This window comes from Chiloscyllium plagiosum, chromosome 10 (assembly GCF_004010195.1).
Source record: "Chiloscyllium plagiosum isolate BGI_BamShark_2017 chromosome 10, ASM401019v2, whole genome shotgun sequence".
Classification (NCBI taxonomy): Eukaryota; Metazoa; Chordata; class Chondrichthyes; order Orectolobiformes; family Hemiscylliidae; genus Chiloscyllium; species Chiloscyllium plagiosum.
In genome coordinates this window covers 67,154,114-67,175,542 of record NC_057719.1, presented here as the reverse complement: position 1 = coordinate 67,175,542, position 21,429 = coordinate 67,154,114, and the positions used below count along the sequence as shown (strand labels likewise).

General features: G+C 39.2%; 1 protein-coding gene across 1 annotated transcript in view; it reads left to right on the top strand.

The window, feature by feature from the left end:
- The window catches only part of spred1 (sprouty related EVH1 domain containing 1), an 85,555-nt gene that overhangs the window by 32,265 nt on the left and 31,861 nt on the right, over positions 1-21,429 (top strand). The window contains exon 3 of the mRNA XM_043697998.1: positions 17,591-17,759. Within this exon, the coding sequence (XP_043553933.1) occupies positions 17,591-17,759 (169 nt within the window). The remainder of the gene's footprint in view (positions 1-17,590; positions 17,760-21,429) is intronic.

Below are 21,429 nucleotides of genomic sequence, written 5' to 3'. Positions count from 1 at the left end.
GCCAGTTCTGTATCCAAATGGCTAGTTCTCCCTGTATTCCATGAGATCTAACCTTGCTAATCAGTCTCCCATGGGGAACCTTGTCGAACGTCTTACTGAAGTCCATATAGATCACATTTACTGCTCTGTCCTCATCAATCTTCTTTGTTACTTCTTCAAAAAATTCAATCAAGTTTGTGAGACATGATTTCCCACGCACAAAGCCATGTTGACTATCCCGAAACAGTCCTTGCCTTTCCAAATACATGTACATCCTGTCCCTCAGGATAAACTCCAACAACTTGCCCACCACCGAGGTCAAGCTCACTGGTCAATAGTTCCCTGGCTTCTCTTTACCGCCCTTCTTAAACAGTGGCACTCCATGTTTGCCAACTTCCAGTCTTCTGGCACTTTACCTGTGAATATCGATGATACAAATATCTCAGCAAGAGGCCCAGCAATCACTTCTCTAGCTTCCCACAGAGTTCTCGGGTACACCTGATCAGGTCCTGGGGATTTATCCACCTTTAACCGTTTCAAGACATCCAGCACTTCCTCCTCTGTAATCTGGACATTTTGCAAGATGTCACCATCTATTCCCTACAGTCTATATCTTCCATGTCCTTTTCCACAGTAAAGTCAATCAAATGTAACCAGCCACGTCCCAGGCTACCATTTCTGAAAGTGATAAATACACACAAAAGCAAGGACTTACGGGGCAAATAAACGTGCAAAAGACAGAGATTGATTTTCCCACATAAAATATATTTCTATAAAGTTCTTTACCATTGCAATGATAAGGATAGAAGGAAAACAGAAGAAGCAAGATTATGGTATGATGATTAAAATCATTTTGCATTAAGAATGTTTTTAAAGCATGGGGAAGATCAGTGCAGTGATCCAGAAGTATCCCTGGATCTTCTGACATGGCAGCTGAAAATTCTGTCATTAACAATGGAAGTGTTGGACAATCAGCAACCTGATTATTGTAAATCAGCATATACTTTGACAATAGCATCAGCACAGGGTGTTTCTATCAATGTGGTGTTGACCAGTGTCAGGGTACCCTGCTTTATAATGGTAAACAAATAAGAACATAAGACTTATCAGCAGTCATTCAGACTTTCAAGCTTGTTCGCTATTCGGAAGATCACAAACGCGGTTTGGTTGTGGTCTCAACATCCTGAATTTCTCCTATGACCCTTGACCTCTTTATCAATCAAATATCTCAGACTTGAACAAATTCAATGACTGAGTCTCTGCTGCTTCCTGAGGAAGAAAAGACCTAATGACTCTCAAACATAGAACATTGAACGATGCAGGACAGGAACAGCTCCTTCAGCCCACGATGTTGTGCCGAACATGGCACTGAATTAACTAATCCCTCCTGCCTGCCCTTGGTCCATATCTCTCCATTCCTTGCATATTTATGTGCTTATCTAAAAGTCTCTTAAATGCCCCTAACTTATCTGCTTCTGCGACCATCCCTGGCAATGTGTTCCAGACTCCTACCACTCTGTTTAAAAAAAATCTGCCTCTCACATCTCCTTTGAACTTACCCCTCTCATCTTAAATGCATAGCCCCTAGTTTTAGACATTTGGACTCTGGGTAAAAGATTCTGACCGTCAATCCTACCTATGCATCTCGTAACTTTATAGACTTCTATCAAGTCTCCCCTCAGCCTCTGCTGCTTCAGAGAAAACAATCTGAGTTTTTCTAGTCTCTCCATACAGCTCATAGTCTCTAAAGCAGACAGCATCGTGATCAAGGTCTTTTGTACCTTGTCCAAAACCTCCACATCCTTCCTGTAATGCGGCAATCAAAATTGAATGCAATACTGCAAGTGTGACCTAACAAAAGTTTTATAAAGCTGCAACATGACATCCTGACTCTTGTACTCAATTCACCTGCCAATAAAGGGAAGCATGCGATATGTCTTCTTTATCGCCCTATCTACTTGCATTGCCACCTTAAGGGAGCTATGTACTTGAACCCCAACATCCCTCTGTTCCCCAGTGCTGTTCAGGTCCCTGCCATCAACTGTATACTTAACATTTCATCTCCCAAAGGTCAGCACCTCACACTTACTCGAATTAAACTCCATCTGCTATTTCTCCCCCCATATCTGAAACTGATCTATATCCTGCTGTATCCGTTGAAAACCTTTTACACTATCCAAAACTCCACCTAACTTTGTGTCGACTGCTAAATTACTAACACAACCGTCTGCATTTTCATTCAAGCCATTTATATAGATCACAAATAGCAGAGGTCCCAGTATGGATTCGTGCGGAACACCACTAGTCGCGGACCTCCAGCCTGAAAAACACACTTTCACCATTACCTTTGCCTTCTATGGGCAAGCCAATTCTGAATCCACACGGTCAAATCATCGTGGACTCCATACGTCACAAAGGAAAAATATTTCTTCATCTCTGCCTTAGAAGGAAGACCTCCTAATCTTAAGTGATGTTTCCGAGTTCTGGTCTCCACTACAAGAAAGGGACACCCTTCCGGTATCAAGCAGGTGTTAGAGTACTGGAACAACTATAAGCAACTCAAGCTCTTCGACCAGTGGGACTAGTCATTGTGAATCCAATAGAATAATTCATTTCCTTTATCCAACCAATTATTGGGCCAAAATTATAAATCAGCGGGCAAATAACTGTGCAAGAAATAAATTTATAAAATAAGAGTCTTTATCTGTGTCTTTTCTTGCTGTTGTGGTATTAATATAAAGAGAGCTTTAATTCAGAAAATGATGTCACCTCATCATTTCTAATGTTTTCCTGAAATAGTGGACTTCAATATTAGTGGAAGCTTCTCACATAGAAGGGAGGAACAGTTGAGCTAATAAAATGGTACGTCTTTGTTAACCAGAAGGAACAAAAGGAGCGAAGTAATTTGCGTGTTCATAGAGTCATAGATTCATGCAGCATGGAAACAGACCCTTTGGTCCAATTCGTCCATGCTGACCAAGTTTACCTAACTAAACTAGTCCCATTTGCTTGAGATTGGCCCATATCCCTCTGGACCTTTCCTATTCATGTACCTATCCAAATGTCTTTTAAACATTGTAATTATACCTGCATCTACCATGTGCTCTGGCAGTTCGTTCCATGTATGTGCCATGCTCTGTGCCCCTTCAGTCCCTTTTTAATCTTTGTCCTCTCATCTTAAAAATATTCCCTCTAATTTTGAACTTCTGTACCCCTAGGGAAGAGACCTTTGCTATTCGCCTTACCTATGCCCCTCATGATTTTATAAACTTCAATAAGTTCACTCTTCAGTCTCCTACGCTCCGATGAACAAAGTCCCAGCCTATCCAGTCTCTCCTTATAACTCAAACCCTCTAGTCCTGACAATGTCCTTGTAAATCTTCTCTGAACCCTCCCTAACTGAATATGAGAGAGAATGTGCGTGTGAGAGAGAGAGACTGTGTGTGTGGGGTGTGGCAACAGATACTTATTCAGGATGAGGGCATTGCTGGCTAGGCCAGCATTCATTGCCCATCCCAGAGGATAGTTAAGAATCAACCACAGTGTAGGCCAGACCAGGCAGTTTCCTTTTCTAAAGGACATTAGGGAACCAGATGGGCTTTTCCCAACAATTGACAACAGATTTGTGGTCATCATTAAACTCTTAACTCCAGATTTTTATTGAATTCAAATTACTCCATCTTTCATGGTGGGATTCTAAACTGGGTCGCTAGAACATTAGCTGGGTCTCTAGCTTAACACTTCAACGACAATATCATTAGGCCATCGCCTCCAGTATATGGGTACCAGTGCAATGCTCTGTAACACCACAACGCACAGCAATATTGCCGAAAAGATATTAATTTCATTGGTTGCAGTTCAGAGAAGATTTGCTACCACAATCTGAAACAAAACAGAATTGGTGGAATTATTTACAGTCCATAAAGTTAGTGTGAAAGAAGAAATATGGCCCAAGACCATTGATAAGGAATTGGGGAATAAAAACTTTTCAAAAGCTACTTTTTGTTCCTAACTGAAATGCAAACTTATGCACAATATTCAGAAATTTTTTTAACTGTAGAAATTTAGCACTGCAACTAGCCATTTTTCTGGGTGAAAGTTAATTGGTAGTCCATCATTCTTGTACTTTAATAAGTTTCTTTCCTTATTATCACTTATGGGCAATGACATAGTCACTTTGAACAAGTCTGAACATTTGTCTTCAGAGTTGTGTTATATACTTACTATTTAACTATAAAATACAAGTGTGTAGCACAAGAAAATAATAATATTAATGCCCCAGTGTGATGTGAAGCTGACTGTCTAATTCCAGAACATTTCCAAACTTTGAGGTGGATTGGAATCAAAAATAGTATGAAATACATGAACATTTAGAAAGTGTGTGGATAGGAGTGGAAAGTTGCAGAGGGACATCGAATATGTGATTGAACAAAAGAATGGCTAATGATGTTTAGTGTAGGAAAATGAAGTAGTAGTCCCAGTTGCTCAATCTTTCCTTGTAACTATGATGTTGCACACCTTTTGAGTATGTGGTCTTTGGCTTTGATGTCCTTTTTTATAACAGAGCACCCATGTTATTATTTCATTATTCACACCTATCCTAATTAATTTTTTGAATGCGTTTAGTCCCCTTACTCTTGTTCTGTATTATCTTTTTGATAAAACCTAACTTCATTGTTTGAGGAGTACTTTAGGGGAAGTTGAAGCGATGATAGGTGCTATACAACAGCACATCCATCTGTGTGACCAAACCAAATGCCTAAAGTTATCTTTAAAAAAAACCTCTTGCAATATATTTTATTGACTTGCTTAAAATCCATGTGTAAATACCGATATTTTTTAGTAAACGTTTCTATCAAATTTGGTCAAAAATAATCTGCTTTTAACAAGACTGCAGTAGTTGTCCTTGATTACCCCAAATACAGTATTTCTAAAGACTTGCTAAATTGATCATGAATTGCAAATTGGAAAGGGTTTGCCACAACTGAGAGATGATTTGTTCTATATAATGACTTAGTTTATCTTTCTTTTCCCTCTCCAACCCATGTGTTTCAAGAACCGCTCCCCTGTCCTGAAGCATAATTTGCATACTTTAATGTAAGTTTAAACCTTGAGATCTTTGAGGAAGTTGTTAAGTGATAGAGGGACTATAGTGGAACTTGTACAGATAGATTTTAAGATCACAGAATCATAGAATGATCCATCCAGGAGAATGCTGTTCAACCTATTACGTTAGTGCAGACTTTTGGTTGGAGCTAACCAATTCGTCAAAGATGTTATGGCGCAGTCCAAAGCACACCTGTGTCTGAGCCAGAATGTGCTTCAGTAGCCAAAGGAGGTTTATTCGTAATATGGCCAAAAAGAATTAATCTGTACGTCCTTTCAACAATCAGAAATGGAAGGTGCTAAGAGCAAGAGAGATGGTCAGCAATGTTCTGGAAAGAAATTAGGAGCCATGACCATCACTATTTATAGCTCCAGACTGAGACATGTCTGAAAATACATGTTGCCACAGCAACTCTGAATGAAACATATCAGACCACCACCCAATTAGTTCCACTCCCCTGTACTTCCATTGTCACATAATAATTTTGTTCCCTGTATTTCTTTATCCTTTAATGTATTTACCCAGATCTGAAAGTTACTATAGAAACTGTTTCCACCACTTTCCTCACTGAACCTTCTAAACCATAATGTTTTGGTGTATTGTTTTTTTCATTTTCTTCATCTCACTTCTGGTTCTTTTGCCTTCACCTTCAACATGTGTCCTTTGAATACTGACTGACTGTCACTGCAAGAGATTCTTTTTATTTACTCTATTAAAACCATTCATCATTATACATTGAATTATATTGACTGTAAGGGGAACCCTGCTTCTCCTGTTTCTCCACATAATTGACCTCCCTCATCCCTGGTGCCCTTCTATCAAATACCCTTTGCTGAATGCTTAACAAACTTCTTAAAGTGCAGTACTAGAATTGAACACAATGCTCCAAAAGCAGCTTAACCAGTTGCTACTACAGGCTTCTTGTTTTTATATCCTACTCCAAGGATTCTGTTCATGAAGCCACACAAGAGTGCTGGTGCTGAAGTTTAGGTACACACCATCAGATACTGAGCTCTCCGGATCAAGAGATGGCCAGTAACAAAACTAGTTCAAAAATGTTTTCTGGATAAGCGAAAAGTGTGTCTTGGGCATCTGTGGGACTTGAAGTGTGAGAACTGTATGAAAGCTTACTGGTAACAAACTGGAGGAAAAGCAACTAAGATGGTGTACATTTAGAGTGTGTGGATCACCGATGATCAGTACTGATGTTTAATGATAATATTTAAGGTTTCTTAATCATTGCTTTATCTTGGACCTTAAATACATTTATTTTAAGAGAGGCCAGCACAAAAAGCCTTCTTTTCCCATTGAGATCTTCAATCATGTGAAGTCGCATGTTACAATACCCTGGATAGTCAGCAAAGTTGCTCTAAGACACTCTCGTCAAATTGTTTTGAGTTTTATTGCCAGACCAATGCTGCCAGCGTTGCCTATATCAAATTTAACTTTATGACCAAAGTTAAACATGCATCACGACTGCACCTAAATAGAAATCATACGTCACCCAATTCCTTCCACAAAATTGATAACAGAATGCAGAATGCCAAAAGATGTTAAATACTTTGTGTTCACCCAGATGCTGACACCATTTTGCATATTGTATTTAATTCTCTGTCTGAAAGGCAAACGGTAACTTGCAGGCTGGCAACTTATCCATGTGTCTTCAATGTCAGGAAGAACAAGTTGGTTTTAAAAGAAATTGATGACAAGCCATTCATATCTACGAGAGATGGTAAAACTTCATTGAAGTGGAAACCTTTTTGTGGAAAAATTACACATAACTGTATTAATACAGGCATCTTATCAAAATTGACTAGAAAAATAGTGTACAGACGGTTATCTTCAGCTGATCATGTTTGCTACCATCACCAACTTGATTTCTGCAAAGTATGTATATGTATATACATTAATCTTTGCTCAAATTTGGTACAGTTCAACCCGGGTTTGTCCGAAAGGTAGCCCGTGGCCCACAAAGCAACCTTCCAAGGTGTCTGTCTGATGTTCAAATACTGGTAAATAAAGCTGGAAGATTCTACAAGGCACTGTTTCTCTAATCAGTGGCTGGTTCTCTCCTGCATTTGCTTTTGAGACGATTTACAAATGCAGGAGAGAAACAATGTGTGACTGGAGGAGCAAAGTGCAGAACAACATGAACAATTTAACTACGCTTCGGGTGAGGCCAAGAGTATCAGGTGGGCTGTTGATTAAGTGTAGTATCTGGTTGGCCCTTTATTAGAGTATTGGTGGGGAGGGGGTTGCAGGGTAAGGGAAAGGAAGAGAAAATCTGTCAGATATGCCTTCGGCACTGGAGTGTGAGCAGGTGAATGACTAGTGCTGGGCCTGATGCTGAGTCAGTGAGTGTTGGGGGTCTGGAGAGTAGGTGAGTGAGTGATCAAAGTGTTGTGAGATGATGAGAGTGAGCCTGAAAGACAGGTCAAGTCGAGATAGGCAGTCAGGGTAACAAAACGAGAGGCAGGAACTTAATAAGTGACTGAAAGGCAGAAGAAGCAGAAATTAAAAGATATACAACACAGAAAATTGTCAGTATTAACTTAAGTATGCAAACGGAAGGAGTAAGGATAGACTCATGGCAGCATGATGTTATTGCTGTAATGGAAACAGCTTAAAGAGAGGTAAGGATAGCAGTTCAACATACCTGGATATACAGTTTTCATGCAGGGGAGCAAAGGACTTGAAAAAGTAGAAGTGTAGCATTATTGGTTAAAGAATGAACCACATCTTGAGGAGAGATAATCTGTGAAATGAAACATCAAATGAGTCCGTAACATCATAGCTCGGAAACAGAAAAAGGGACAGACACATTGTCATATTTATACACTTGATCCTCAAATAATAGGAAATGAGTTAGAGAGGAAAATATGTAGGCAATTTTGAGTGCAAAAATAAGAGGGCAATAGTAGTTGGTATATTTAACTACAGGCAGTCACCAGTTTGTGAATGAGGTCCATTTGCAAGTCAGAGCACAACACAGGACAATATAAAGTAGCAGTTCATCAGTACAGAAATCATTCATATGTCAGTTCTTTAAAAGTACACCCTGTACAGGATCACATTTGTAGACGTGAACTGGACACGTGAATGGAATGGCAGTAGGTGACCATTGTGGAGATAGTGATCATAATGCAGTTAGATTTAATGTCTCGATGGAAAGGGACACAGAGCAGGAGTGAAATTGGAGGAGTATAACTACAAAACTGAGAGATTATCTGGTAACAGTGGAATGGTTATTCCTATGTGAAGGAGAGTGGTAAGGCTGCCTTGATGTCTGTGCTGCTGGCTTACCTGTTGACCTTAATTGGATAGCGAGCACAGATATTGCAAATCCTTGAAGGTAGATAAGTCACCATTACCAGATTAATTGTACTCCTGGCTGTTAAAGGAAGCCAAAAATGAAATAGTGGTTGATGTGACGATGTTCCAATGTTCATTAGATCAGACAAAGTACTTGCGATCTGCAAATTCACACTATTATTCAAAAAGGGTGCAAGATATAGGCCAAATAATTGTAGACCTGTCAGTCTGACCTAAGATGTGGGTAAATCACCAGCATCAGTATTGAGAGGTAGGATATACTTTTACTTGGAAATGTGTGGTTTAATCAGAGATTGTCAACGCAGTTTTGATGAGGACAGGTTGTGGCTTACTTACTTGCTGCATTTTATTTAAGCAAGTAATGAGGAGGATTAATGAGAGTAGTACAGTGGATATTGTTTGCCTGGATTTTGGTAAGGCATTTTGATAAGTTCCCACAAAGCCAACTGTTAAGAAAAGTTAAAGCTCATGTGATATGGGGTATGTGGCAAGTTGCATCCAGATTAACTCACTGACAGGAAACAAAAGGTACGGGTCAACAGATGTTTTTATGTATTTCACAAGACTCAGATCTGGCTTCCTTGCTGTCTGTGATATAAATTAATCATCTGAACTTGTACATGAAAAGTGTGTTTAGAAAATTTACAGACAACACAAAAATTAACCGAGTACTTAAAACCAATGAGGATGGCTGTTGAATTCAGGAAGATATCATTGTTTGACTGACTATGTGTTTGGAAAAGTGGCAAATGAAATACAGACCAGACAAGTGAAAGGGGGTAAACAAAGTAAGAAAATACAGAATAAATGGGAGGGATATTGAGAAGAGTAGAGGAGGTGAGAGATCTTGGAGTGCATGTCTACAGGTTCCTGAATGTGACAGGACATGTAAATCAGGTGGTAATGAAGGCATGGGGTGTTTTTCCTTCATTAGGCAAGGTATTGAATGCAAGAGGAGGGATCTAATGCTGGACCAATATGACGGTTAAAGCCGTCATAGTCCCAGAAGAGCTCGGAGCTGCTCTCTCATTACAGAGATATGACTAGTGCTGAGTTTAACGTGAGAGTCACCCCACCTCAGGTGAGGGCGAGGTTGAGAAAGTGGGAAATCCGTGATGACCTCAGCTGGTGTGGGAATTGAACCCACACTGTTTGCATCACTGTTCATTGTAAACCATCCATCCAACCACCTGCTCTAACCCGCAGTACAGAGGAACATTACAAGAATGTTGCTAGGTTGGAAAATTGCAGGTATTATGAAGATTTGGATAAAGTCGCATTGTTTTCCTTTGAACCAGGGAGGCTGAGGGGTAGCTTAATTGAATAATTAGAAGCAGAGTGGGCAGTGAAGATCTGTGACCCCATTAGAGAGGTCAATCATCAAGGATCACAGATTTAGGATGATTGGTAGAAGAAGTGGAAGGGACTTGAGTAAAGTCTTTTCCTTAAAGAGAGTGTTATGTGCTATTTCAGTGCCCAGTTTAGCAGTTGTGATGGAAACCATCAACTCATTTAAAAGGAATCTAGATCGGCATTGGAAGTGTGAAACCTGCAAGCCTGTAGACCAATTGTTGGTAAATTGGATTGGAATAGATAGCTGATTTGTTCAGTCAGCACACACCTGATGTGATGAATGATGTTTCTGTGCTGTAATTTCTCTATGATCCTGTAGTTTGGAAAGGGAATGTGCATAAAACCTAAACAGATACGTAATGCATCACATTTAAAATGGAGGAACATGTAAAGTAATATATATCAATACTGAAAAGAGGAAACTTGATCAATGACGCAGATGTTGGAGTTTTTAAGGAACTGGAAAGAGAACCAAAAGAAATAAAACTCAACTTGCCTATGATTGGAATAGCTATTAACTCTGGCATAAACTGTCATTTTGTGCAAAAAGCTGAGTGCCTCAGATTGTTCAAAAAATGATCACATCCCTGATTATATCCCCCCACTCCCTATTAAATAGCACCATTTTAAGAGTGGGATAGAATATGTGGCTCTTGTGATGTTGAGATAGACTGCACTTGATGAAGGATGGTAGCTCTTAGAGTGAATATTGTGTTCTTCATTATAGTCAATAAAATATTATCAAGAAATCTGTAAAATTGATATTCCAGGTCCTGAATATACATGATGATAGAAGTGAAATCTCATGCAATATAAATTGTTGTTTCCTTTGAAATATGGAATTCTTTGGTCTCGCCCGATGAATGCAAGATGAACAGCTTCAACAGCATGTCTTCTTTAAATCCATGGTAGTCATCTTTCAGAAGGGTGATTGATTAAATGTTGATTAATTCTTAATTGAAAATTGTTCCACTTCTCCTGACTGCCTTGATGGGCTTTGGTCTTCCTTCATTGACTTGCTTGTCTTTGCAAACACCGTTTGGTTTTTGGAAGGTAAATGGCTGTTTTGTTTGAGTACTCGCTACTATTTTCTCTTCTTTCTCTACCCCATCTCCTCTGGTTAAAATCCTTGGCCTCAATCAGTACCGTCTCCCTTTTCAATCTGACTTAGTTTTAAAAATGTGGATAACTGCAAAGGGAGAATCCCATATCCTGACACTGCATGATTTAGTGCATTGCAATACTGTACATCTGGGATGCAGCTGGACACTTTTTGATGTAGCCTAAAATAATTTCCTGGCAGAGACTGTAGACAAGAAAATGGTCTTTAAACCAAATGTGCATGTAGAGAGACATTTCACAAAGGACCTTCAGGTGAGCAATGAGCGCTTTAAAATGATGAACAGGAGTTTCCTGGCATCTGGGTAACCAGACTGCACCAGGAGAAGCCCACCCCATTCCCCCACACCCCGCGCCATTCATTCATGCTGCCAGGTAAGTTTCCTAGGTGATGTGTGTTTTGGGGTGGGGTTGGAGGGGGCAACAGGTGGGCCAGCTCAATATAGGCTCCACTGAACTTTTACTTCCAATGCCTGTTCAAACCCATCTGTGCAACCACTCATTATTTTGAATATAGAGCTGCCTCGATAGTGGTTCCTTTACTGGTGAAGCTGCCCTTGCCTCTGTGCTGCTGACCTGCCTCCTTTCCTTGTATGGATGCTGCTAGTTAGGAGGGCATCTGTAGATGAACAGCTCAACCAGTTTGGCTCCTGACATGTGGGTGCTCAGGGTTCACATTTGGTTCTTGGTTTTGCTCGAAAAGCCCCTGGTGATATCCCTGCTGATATCTACCTCAGTGATCTTTTTCTAAACAAATTCAATACAATGTCTAAATCAGGTATTTAATTGATCCAAGTCTCTAATCTTTAAGACTAGAAGGAGCAAATGATACATGAGGTTCCCCATCAGTAAAGGGTGGGAAAAGGTGTGAAGTCAAAATGTAATTTAAACAAAAACTAGTTGCTGTCTGAATGCAAATACTTACAAAGCTGACACACAATGATTTATGGCTTTCAACTAATGAACTGAGGATCGGTATCATTAACATTTGTCTACCACAAAATTGTTGGCAATCTTTGGCCTTTTAAACACTTCAAGGAACAAAACAATGTTCCTTCGGATATGGTTCAAAACTAAATACTAACATTAATTGATCTGTTTATTTCTTTTAGGAGATATTGTTGGAAATTTTAAGAAATAACTTTAAATATCTCTGTCAATCAAATCATTCAGTTCCTGTCTCTTGCTTTTTTACATGATGTTATAATAAATCTTTTTATTCCAACACAGTTCCTAGTTCAGACTTGATTCTTCACTTTGATTGGTTATACAGCTGTGCTGTAAGTCGTGAGGTGCAATGATTATCATCCCTGCTCTGAACTAAAAGTTCTTGTTTTGAGTCTCAACTTAAGATTTGTTGGTCATGGAAGGTAAATTCAAACATGGTCACGGAGTTGATTATCAACTTATAAATCCTTCCAATATACCTGCAGCAGAAGGTAAAACTAAGAGTGCCTCCTGGTCAGCCATGCTTGATGCTGAGTGGCACCTCTGGTGACAGATGAGCAGCCTGTTCCATTATAAACTAACTATGGAAAAATGGAAGCACACCTTATCTGTTCCATGCACACATCGTTGCATGGAACAGATCACGTATGGCAAATGAGAAGAAGAAATAGCTGTGCAATTGCTTGCAGTGTTCACACAGGATTAAATACTTTTTCCATGGTTGTCTGACATTAGCTTGTAATGATGAAGCCTATGGAAAGTCAATAAATGTACAAGTGCAGCGAGCTTGTGTTTGTTCACCTCTGACTGCAAAATACAACACCATGTCTTAAGTAACCAAGTACATCTATCTTGACTCTCAGTCTAAGTTGCCTGCAATTTAAAATGTTCATTGTTATGGTTGCAAGGAAGCAGAGAGAGTCAGGATTACTGAGAATTGGCTGCAGTATAATCAGATAATCTGTTGGTTGGAGGATAGATACTGGCCAGCACATGATGGGTAAAATTCCTTAACACTGTGCATTAGTCAAGTAATTTCCTGATGTAATGACAAATGCTTGAATGCTTTCGTTATTGGCTTCAGAATTTTTAAAAATGCTTTCCTGTTAGTCTTACAATCTAGCTCTTCTCTTTCTGTTTTAGTTTTCTTTTGTTAGTATTTTGCAAAGATTTTCTTGCTGATTACAGTTTTTTCTTTGGAGAATATCCCTGTGCTGGTACTTGTTCCCGTGAGGTCTACCTATGTCAACAGTTATGATTCACCCCAAGGCTTTTCAATGACACGAGTTCTTCAAAGATATGGGTTCTTCAGTGCATGACAATAAGATTTTGAAACTGTCTATAATGTGTAAATTTTGCATGTCAGTTTAAAGTAAAATTCATACAGTGGCTACTGTTCCAACCATCAAAAGATTCCTTTGATCTTGGTCAGTCTTCGTGTCCAGTTGCTAATGGGTGTATATTTGTCACTGTCAAAGTTCATATGATCTGAATGAGCTAATTGTAACATCCATAAAGCATGTGACTTGGGTAAATCGCCAGACAGAAATGGATGTTTAGATGTAATGATGCTTGTCTTTGTCAAGCTTCAAATTTGTAGAGTTATTGAAAGAAGCTTCTGTTTTATGTATTCTGGTTTAGCTAAGCTTTGTCTGATTGTCAGACTTTTTAGTGCAAAGTGATTCTTTTATAAACGATCATGGTTCAAGAGTTGTGGTTAGTATATGGAGTTCTCAACAACAGAAGTACTCTGAAAAGAAATATGTTGCAATAAAATATTTAGAACTTCAACAAATAAATGGAGCAGCCGTTTATCTTGAAATTTGTTTTTTTATTCAATAATTTCTTAAATTTTAATCTTCATCGAGAGATTCCAATTTTTTTTGGACGTGTATCATATTTAAATTTTAAAATTGGCTCTTGCTGAACTTAAAATGGCAGCTATTGAACACAGAATAGGCCACTTGACTGCTGTTTCCAGCAATTGGCTGAACACAAGCTAGCTCATCATCTCTCTGAAATGTCACACCATATGACCATTGCAGTAACATTCACAAAATGGAGTAACAGATCACGTGTCTCCCTAGTCAGTTTTAAGCAAACAAAAACATTGAAACTCACTATGGCTGAAGTGATGCTGTTATCTCCTACATTCAGGACTTTTTTTTTGATGAGAAGGAAAATGTTGACAGTCTGATTAGTACGTTTGTGGATGACACCAAAATTGGTGGAGTTGCAGATAGTGAGGTGGATTGTCAAAGGATACAACGGGATATAGATAGATTGCAGATTTTGGCAGAGAAATAACAGATGGAGTTTAATCCAGACAAATGTAAGGTGGTGCATTTTGGAATATCAAATACAGGTGCAAATTATACAATAAATGGCAGAACCCTTAGGAGCATCGACATACAGAAGGATCTGAGCGCACAGGTTCACAGGTCCCTGAAGATGACATCACAGGTGGATAAGGTGGTCAAGAAGACATACAGCATGTTTGTTTTCATTACATGTAGTATCAAACATAAAAGTTGGCAAGTTGTGGTCCAGCTGTACAAATCTTTAGTTGGGCCACTTTCAGAATATTGTGTGTAGTTCTGGTCACCATGCTACCAGAAGGATGTGGATGCTTTGGAGAGGATGCAGAGAAAGTTTACTAGGATGTTGCCTGATCTGGAGAGTTTTAGTTATGCGGAGAGATTGGATAAACTTGGATTATTGTCACTGGAAAGATGGAGGCTGAGGGCCAACCTGATAGAGGTCAACAAAATTATGAGAGGCATAGATAGGGTGAATAGTCGGAGGCTTTTTCCCAGGGTGGAAAGGTCACTTATGAGAGGGCACATGTTAGAGATGAGAGGGGGACAGTTTAAGGGAGCAGTACAGGGAAGCTTCTCATACAGAGTGTGGTGGGTGCCTGGAATTCACTGCTAGTGGAGATGGTGGAAATAGGCACATTACCAATGTTTAATGAGTAACTCGATAGCCACATGAAGGGGAGGTGAATAGAGGGATAGATACTGGGCAATAAGTAGCAAGTCTAAATAAAGATTGGGAATCAGTGTATACTTAGTGGGCTGTTTTGCATTGTATTATTGTATTGTTGCATCAGGTAGAATACCTAATAGGGAGCAAGCTCATACCAGTTTCAGGCCATTTAAAAATGGATTTGGGAGAACAAATGTCTGTTTATTTTGAAAGAGAAAAGAAAGCAAATGAGTATGAAAAGTGTGAAAAATCGCATCTGTTAAGGACAGGAGGGCCATAAAATAACCCAGTTAGCCCCTCCTCCTTGCCAATGATGATTTTACACAATTGAAAATATTTGGACCAGAAAAGATTCTCTTTAATATCTGTAGATATCAATTACCTACAGATGTATAGCGTATTGATATGTTTAATCCAGTTTGAATATCATTGGAAGATATTGTTAATTTTAAATTTTGTGTAACACCCTGGATTGTAATTTTTTTTTAAAAGTCCACTTCTCTAGGTCACAGTTATTTCTTAGGCTATTCATCTTCTATTCATTATGAATTTTGCAAATAATCATTCTAAAAAAATTGGAAACCTTTTTACTAAAATATAAAATTAATATTGGACTTTCACCACTAACTTATACTTCAAGGTATATCACAGTCAATGTTTTAGGTATGCTTTCTCTCTTTATGACATAGATATGTTTTTGTTATATAAGCGAGGCTTCAGTGTTGACTTGTGATGTTTATTTTGTCCCCTCAAAGACAAAAGCAAGTAGTTTTGCTTTGGGATTTTGAAACCTTTGTAAGACATAATTATAGCCTTGTCTTATAGCAGTCTAGAATAATCATATGGCCTGCAGTGTATTGTGAATTAGAATACTGTGTGGAGTTGGGGGGTCACCATTTGAATTGGAAAGCATGTCAAAAAGAACAGAAACACAATCTTGTGTAAAATTGATTGATTAAGGGTCAAATTTAAGAAATTTAAACTGAAATTATGTAATGGAAGTATCAGGGTAGAAAATAGAAACTTGGAGAGTGTGTCCATTGAGATATTTTCTCCTATTCCATTTTTATGCAACCACGATTCTCTGAAACAAGACAAGCAATTTGCCCCAAAAGTGCAGATTTTAAAAGCAGCAAATGATTTGGGTCAAAAGGGGTCAAGGATAAGTGATATCTTCCTAGCTATTTGAAACAGAATAGGCAGGTGATCAAAATTTGGAGGTGCCAGTGTTGGACTGGGGAGGACAAAGTTAAAAATCTCACAACACCACGTTATAGTCCAACAGGTTTATTTGGAAGCACTAGCTTTTGGAGCGTTGCTCCTTCATCCATAACCACCTGATGAAGGAGCAGTGCTCCGAAAGCCAGTGCTTCCAAATAAACCTGTTGGACTATAACCTGGTTTTGTGTGATTTTTAACTTTGTCATGATCAAGTCACTGTTCTAAGATGAAGAGGAGATGGTGATTTTTAATTTGCTAACAGGATGTGAGTGTTATTGCCATCCCCAGTTGCCCTTGAGAATGTAGAAATAATCTGCCTTCTTGAACTGCCAAAGTCACTGGAGTGTAGGTGGATCTACAATGCTATTAAGAAGGAAGGTTTCAGGATTTTGACCCAGTGACTGTTAAAGGATTGCAATATCGTTCCAAGTCAGGAGGGAACTTGCAGGTGGTGGTGTACCCATGCATCTGCTGCCTTACTGCTTCCAGATGGTAGAGGCCATGGGTTTGGAAAGTGCTATCTAAGGACTCATGGAGCATTTTTATCATGTAATTTCTCGGTGCTAAATACATGCACCAATGGTGGAGAAACTAAATGTTTAAGGTAGTTGGAGTGCCACTCAAGTAAGTTGCTTTGTTCCAAATGGCATTGAGCTTCTTGAATATTGTTGGAACATATGAAACCAGGTAAGTGGAGGATACTCTATTTCAGTTTTGACTTGTGTCCTGTTAATGGTGGACTGGCCTGCCAAATTAGGAGGTGAGTTATACAGAATTCCTAGCCTCTGACCTGCTCTTGCAGCCACAGTGTTTACAAGGTTGATCGAAGTTCAGTTCCTAGTTAACTCCCATCTCAGCAATTGTAGTGCCATTGAATGTCAAGACAAAATGGTTAAAATCTCTATGTTGGAGATAGACAAGCTGAGTGAGTTGAATTTTACTTACTTACTGCGGATCACCCTGGATGTTGTATGGGTCATACTCCATTTGGAGAAGGACTGCTTCAGTGTCTGAGGAATTATGAAAGGTGCTGAATATTGCACAATCTTAAAGAAACATTCCAGCCATATCTGAAGTTAAGTTGGAGGAATAGCCATTGATGACGAACCAGTTTGGGTACATGTACATTAACTCTAATATGTGTTGTATTGCCTGACCTTTTAAAGAAAATACCATTTTGGTGAATCTCAGTAAGTACTGGAGTCAGAAGCAGCACTAGATACTTTAATATTCACGGTAGTTGTTTAAAAAAGTGAATGCTTGATGAGACTGACCTTTTTAAAAGTTATTACTAGTCCAGGCTATTAATTGATATTTTTAAATATGGAATCTTTAAAAATGCTTTTAAATTGGATATTCACTTTAACACAATCTGGAGCATTTATTTTATTTCAACTATTTAAATTCTACTTCTGAATGTCTTGGGATTAGAAAATTTAAACAGAGACACTGACAGTGTTTGATTTCTTGGTTATAAACATGGTTAGCAAATGTATATAAAACAATTTTAAAATATATCCTTTTTGCTGTTTTAATGTGCAGGTGGTTTTGGAATGTGCTCTGAAGAAGGATCTAGTTTACAACAAGGTTACGCCTATTTTTCACCACTGGAAGATAGATGATAAAAAGTTTGGACTTACCTTTCAGAGTCCTGCTGATGCTAGAGCATTTGACCGTGGCATTCGCAGAGCTACTGAAGCTATCTCAGAAGGTACAGACACTCATATTTGTAAATAGTGACAGTTTCAGCAATTCACTACCATGACTCACTTGTAAAATTCGCTTGTAAAATATCTTTGAGCAAAACAAAATTTCTGGAAATAGCAAAGTTGAGCTAAAATATAATTTGAACCTTTCACTCAGTAGTTAAAGCATCCCTAATATTTGGAGAACAGAGGGAATGAATATGAAGGCTTCTGCTTTCTAAATCTCTCCCTTTATCAAATTAAAAAGCAACACCCGTTTGGGTTGGTATTCATGTTCGACTTTGAGAATCCTGCGGATAATATGTCTCTGCATGGAAAGTAACCACAGCAGTTACTGACTGTTATGGATAAAAGGTAAAGGCAAATGCAAGAGACAGCATTTTGTTCTATTTGTGTTGCAGTAATCTAACACTGCATATGATTTGGTCAATACCTGCAAAGTTAGATTCAGAAATCGAGAGCGCGTATTTGGACTGAGCATGCAAGAATGTCTGTTGATGACCCTGGTGAGTGAGGTTTTTCATTTAAGTAGTGGTGGCCATCACCTTGAATCAGAGGGATGTTCCATTGGGGTGGATGCAATGATTCTTTGTACCTAACGAATTAGACAAATGAAAAGTTAAGTAAAATGGTGTTAAATTGACCAGAATCTAATGCAAAAAAAACCTATGCAAGTTTGTGAGATCAGAGTTAACAGCAAATAATATTACAAGCGCATTTTGATGAACACACCCTGAAAGGGAAACAAAATCTTAAGACGACAGGCAAAATACTTTTGCAGGCAATGAAAGCCAAGGTCTCTGGTAGTTGACAGACTGAGCACTTTGTGCAGGCCAGCAATGCAGCAAGAGCCAGTTTTGTAGTTGCTCAAGCCATTGGGAGAAGGTATGCCAGCTGGACGAAAATAATGATGAATGATGTAAAGTTAGAGTGCTTCTGAATGCAATGGAATTCCTTGTTGCCTATGTTTACACTTGCTATTTTTTTCGTCCTTTCCCCTGACTTAAAGAGATACCATATAATCCCCTCTATATACCCTGCAAAAAAAATTATCTGTGTAAATATTGTCAGAAGTTGGAACATGCTTACTACATTAATTTCAGTAAAGTTTTAAAAGCTTTGAAAAATAAAAACACAAGGCAAATGGAAGAATCTATGTCTGATTGCCTTCCTTTAACACTGGAATGCTATATTAATGGCTATATAAATGGAAGCATTTTTGTTGTTGGAGAGTAGCAAAACGTTACAGGCAGCAGGGGTTAAAAGTAAGATGTTGAGCAATTGGGAATAGGTGATGAGCAGGAAGAGAGATCATTTAGAAAACAGTCAATGAAACAGAAGCCTAAATAAAGTGAAAATATGACAAAGTACAACAGCTGGGGAGAAAGTAAAATAAATGGTTAAACATCACAGAAGAACATGACCCAGTAGCTGTATAATGTGAAAGAAGAAGATATGAATAAAATAGATCCATTTCCATATTCTCAGTGTTTTTGGAACATTTTCTCCATTACAGACTGCATATGTTAAATTTGTGTTATTTCAACAAAGTGAAGTTATATTATCTCAAAGTAATTTGTACGTGGGTATGCTTTACTTCTGGTAAAACTAAATATTTCAGGACTACTTATAGCCTAGATTTTAATGACTATTGAGCTAAGATTTGAAAACCTGAGAATTATACACTGTTGTTAGAGAGCTGTGATTATGGTGTGAAAGATATAAACAGAAGGTACGAGCAGGAGTAGACCATTTCATCCCTTGAGTTTGTTCCATCATTCAAAATCATCATGGCTGATCATCAACATCCTAATCCTGCCGCCTTCCTCCTCCACACTACCGCCCACCACCACCCCCCATCCCCCCACCACCACTCCAGGTCAATATCTTTAGCCACAAAAAGCTAGGGAAGTGATTGCTGGACTCCTTGCTAAAATATTGTGAGGTGCCAGAAGAGTAGAGGTTGGCTGGCATGGTGCCATTATAGAGAAAAGTGGTAAGGAAAAGCCGGGAAACTGTAGACTGATGAGCCTGATGTCAGCGGTGGATAAGTCCTTGGAGGAGATTCTGAGAGAGAGGATTTTGCAAGTATTTGGAAAGGCAAGACTGATTAGGAATAGTCAACATAGCTTTGTGCATAGGAAATCGTGTCTCATTAACTTGAGTTTTTTGAAGAAGTGATGAAGCAGATTGATGAAAGCAGAGCGTGGATGTTATCTATATGAACTTGAATAAGGTGTTAGACAAGGTTCCACATGATAGACTAGTTAGCAAGATTAGATCACATACAATACAGGGAGAGCTAGCCATTTGGATACAAATTGGCTTGAAGTTAGAAGACAAAGAGTGGTGATGGATGGTTGCTTTATGGACTGGAGGCTTATGAACAGCAGTGTGCTGCAAGGATCATTACTGTGTCTGCTGGCTTTTTTTTTATCATTTATATAAATGATTTGGATGTGAATATAGGAGAACTGGTTAGTAAGTTTGCAGATGACACCAAAACTGGTGGTGTAATGGGCAGCAAAGTACAATGGGACCTTGATCAGTTGGCCAAATAGGCCAAGGAGTGACAGAGAGATTTTAGTTTCTATAAATATGAGGTGCTGCATTTTGCTACGGGCATTATACACTTCATGGTAAGGTCCTAGGGAGGGTTGCTAAACAGCAAGATCTTGGAGTGCAAGTTCATAGCTCTTTGAAAGTGGAGTGTCGTGTAGGTAGAGTGGTCAAGAAGGTGTTTGGTGTGCTTTCTTTGTTGGTCAGTGCATTGAGTATAGGAGGTCATGTTGTGGCTGTAATGGAAATTGGTTAGGCCATTTTGGAATACTGTATTCAGTTCCAGTATCGCTGCCTTAGGAAAGATGTGACACTAGAAAGGATTCAGAAAGATTTACAAGAATGTTGCCAGGATTGGAGGGTTTGAACTATTGGGAGAGGCTGAATAGGCTGGAATGTTTTCCCCTGGAGTGTCAGAGATTGAGGGATGACCTTATAGAAGTTTATACAATTATTGAGGGGCATGATTAGGGTGAATAGCCAAGACCTTTTCCCCAGGGTAGGGCAGTTCAAAACTAGAGGGCACAGTATTAAGATGAGAGGAGAATGATTTAAAAGGAACATGAGTGACAATTCTTGCATGCTGAGGCTGGTGCCAGAGGAGGTGGTGGAGGCTGGCACAATTACATTTGTTGAAACTTTATTGCTGGAACAGCGCAGCAGGTCAGGCAGCATCCAGGGAACAGGAGATTCGACGTTTCGGGCACAGGCCCTTCTTCAGGAATGAGCAGAGAGTGTTCAGTAGGAGAAGATAAAAGGTAGGAAGGAGGGACTTGGAGGAGGGGCGTTGGAAATGTGATAGGTGGAAAGAGGTCAAGGTGAGGGTGATAGGTCGGAGTAGGATGGAGGCGGAGAGGTCAAGAAGAAGACTGCAGAAGACTGCAAGAAGGGTCTTCTTCTTGACCTCTCCGCCTCCACCCTACTCCGACCTATCACCCTCACCTTGACCTCTTTCCACCTATCACATTCCCAACTCCCCTCCTCCAAGTCCCTCCTCCCTACCTTTTATCTTCTCCTGCTGAACACTCTCTGCTCATTCCTGAAGAAGGGCATGTGCCCGAAACGCCGAATCTTCTGTTCCCTAGATGCTGCCTGACCTGCTGTGCTGTTCCAGCA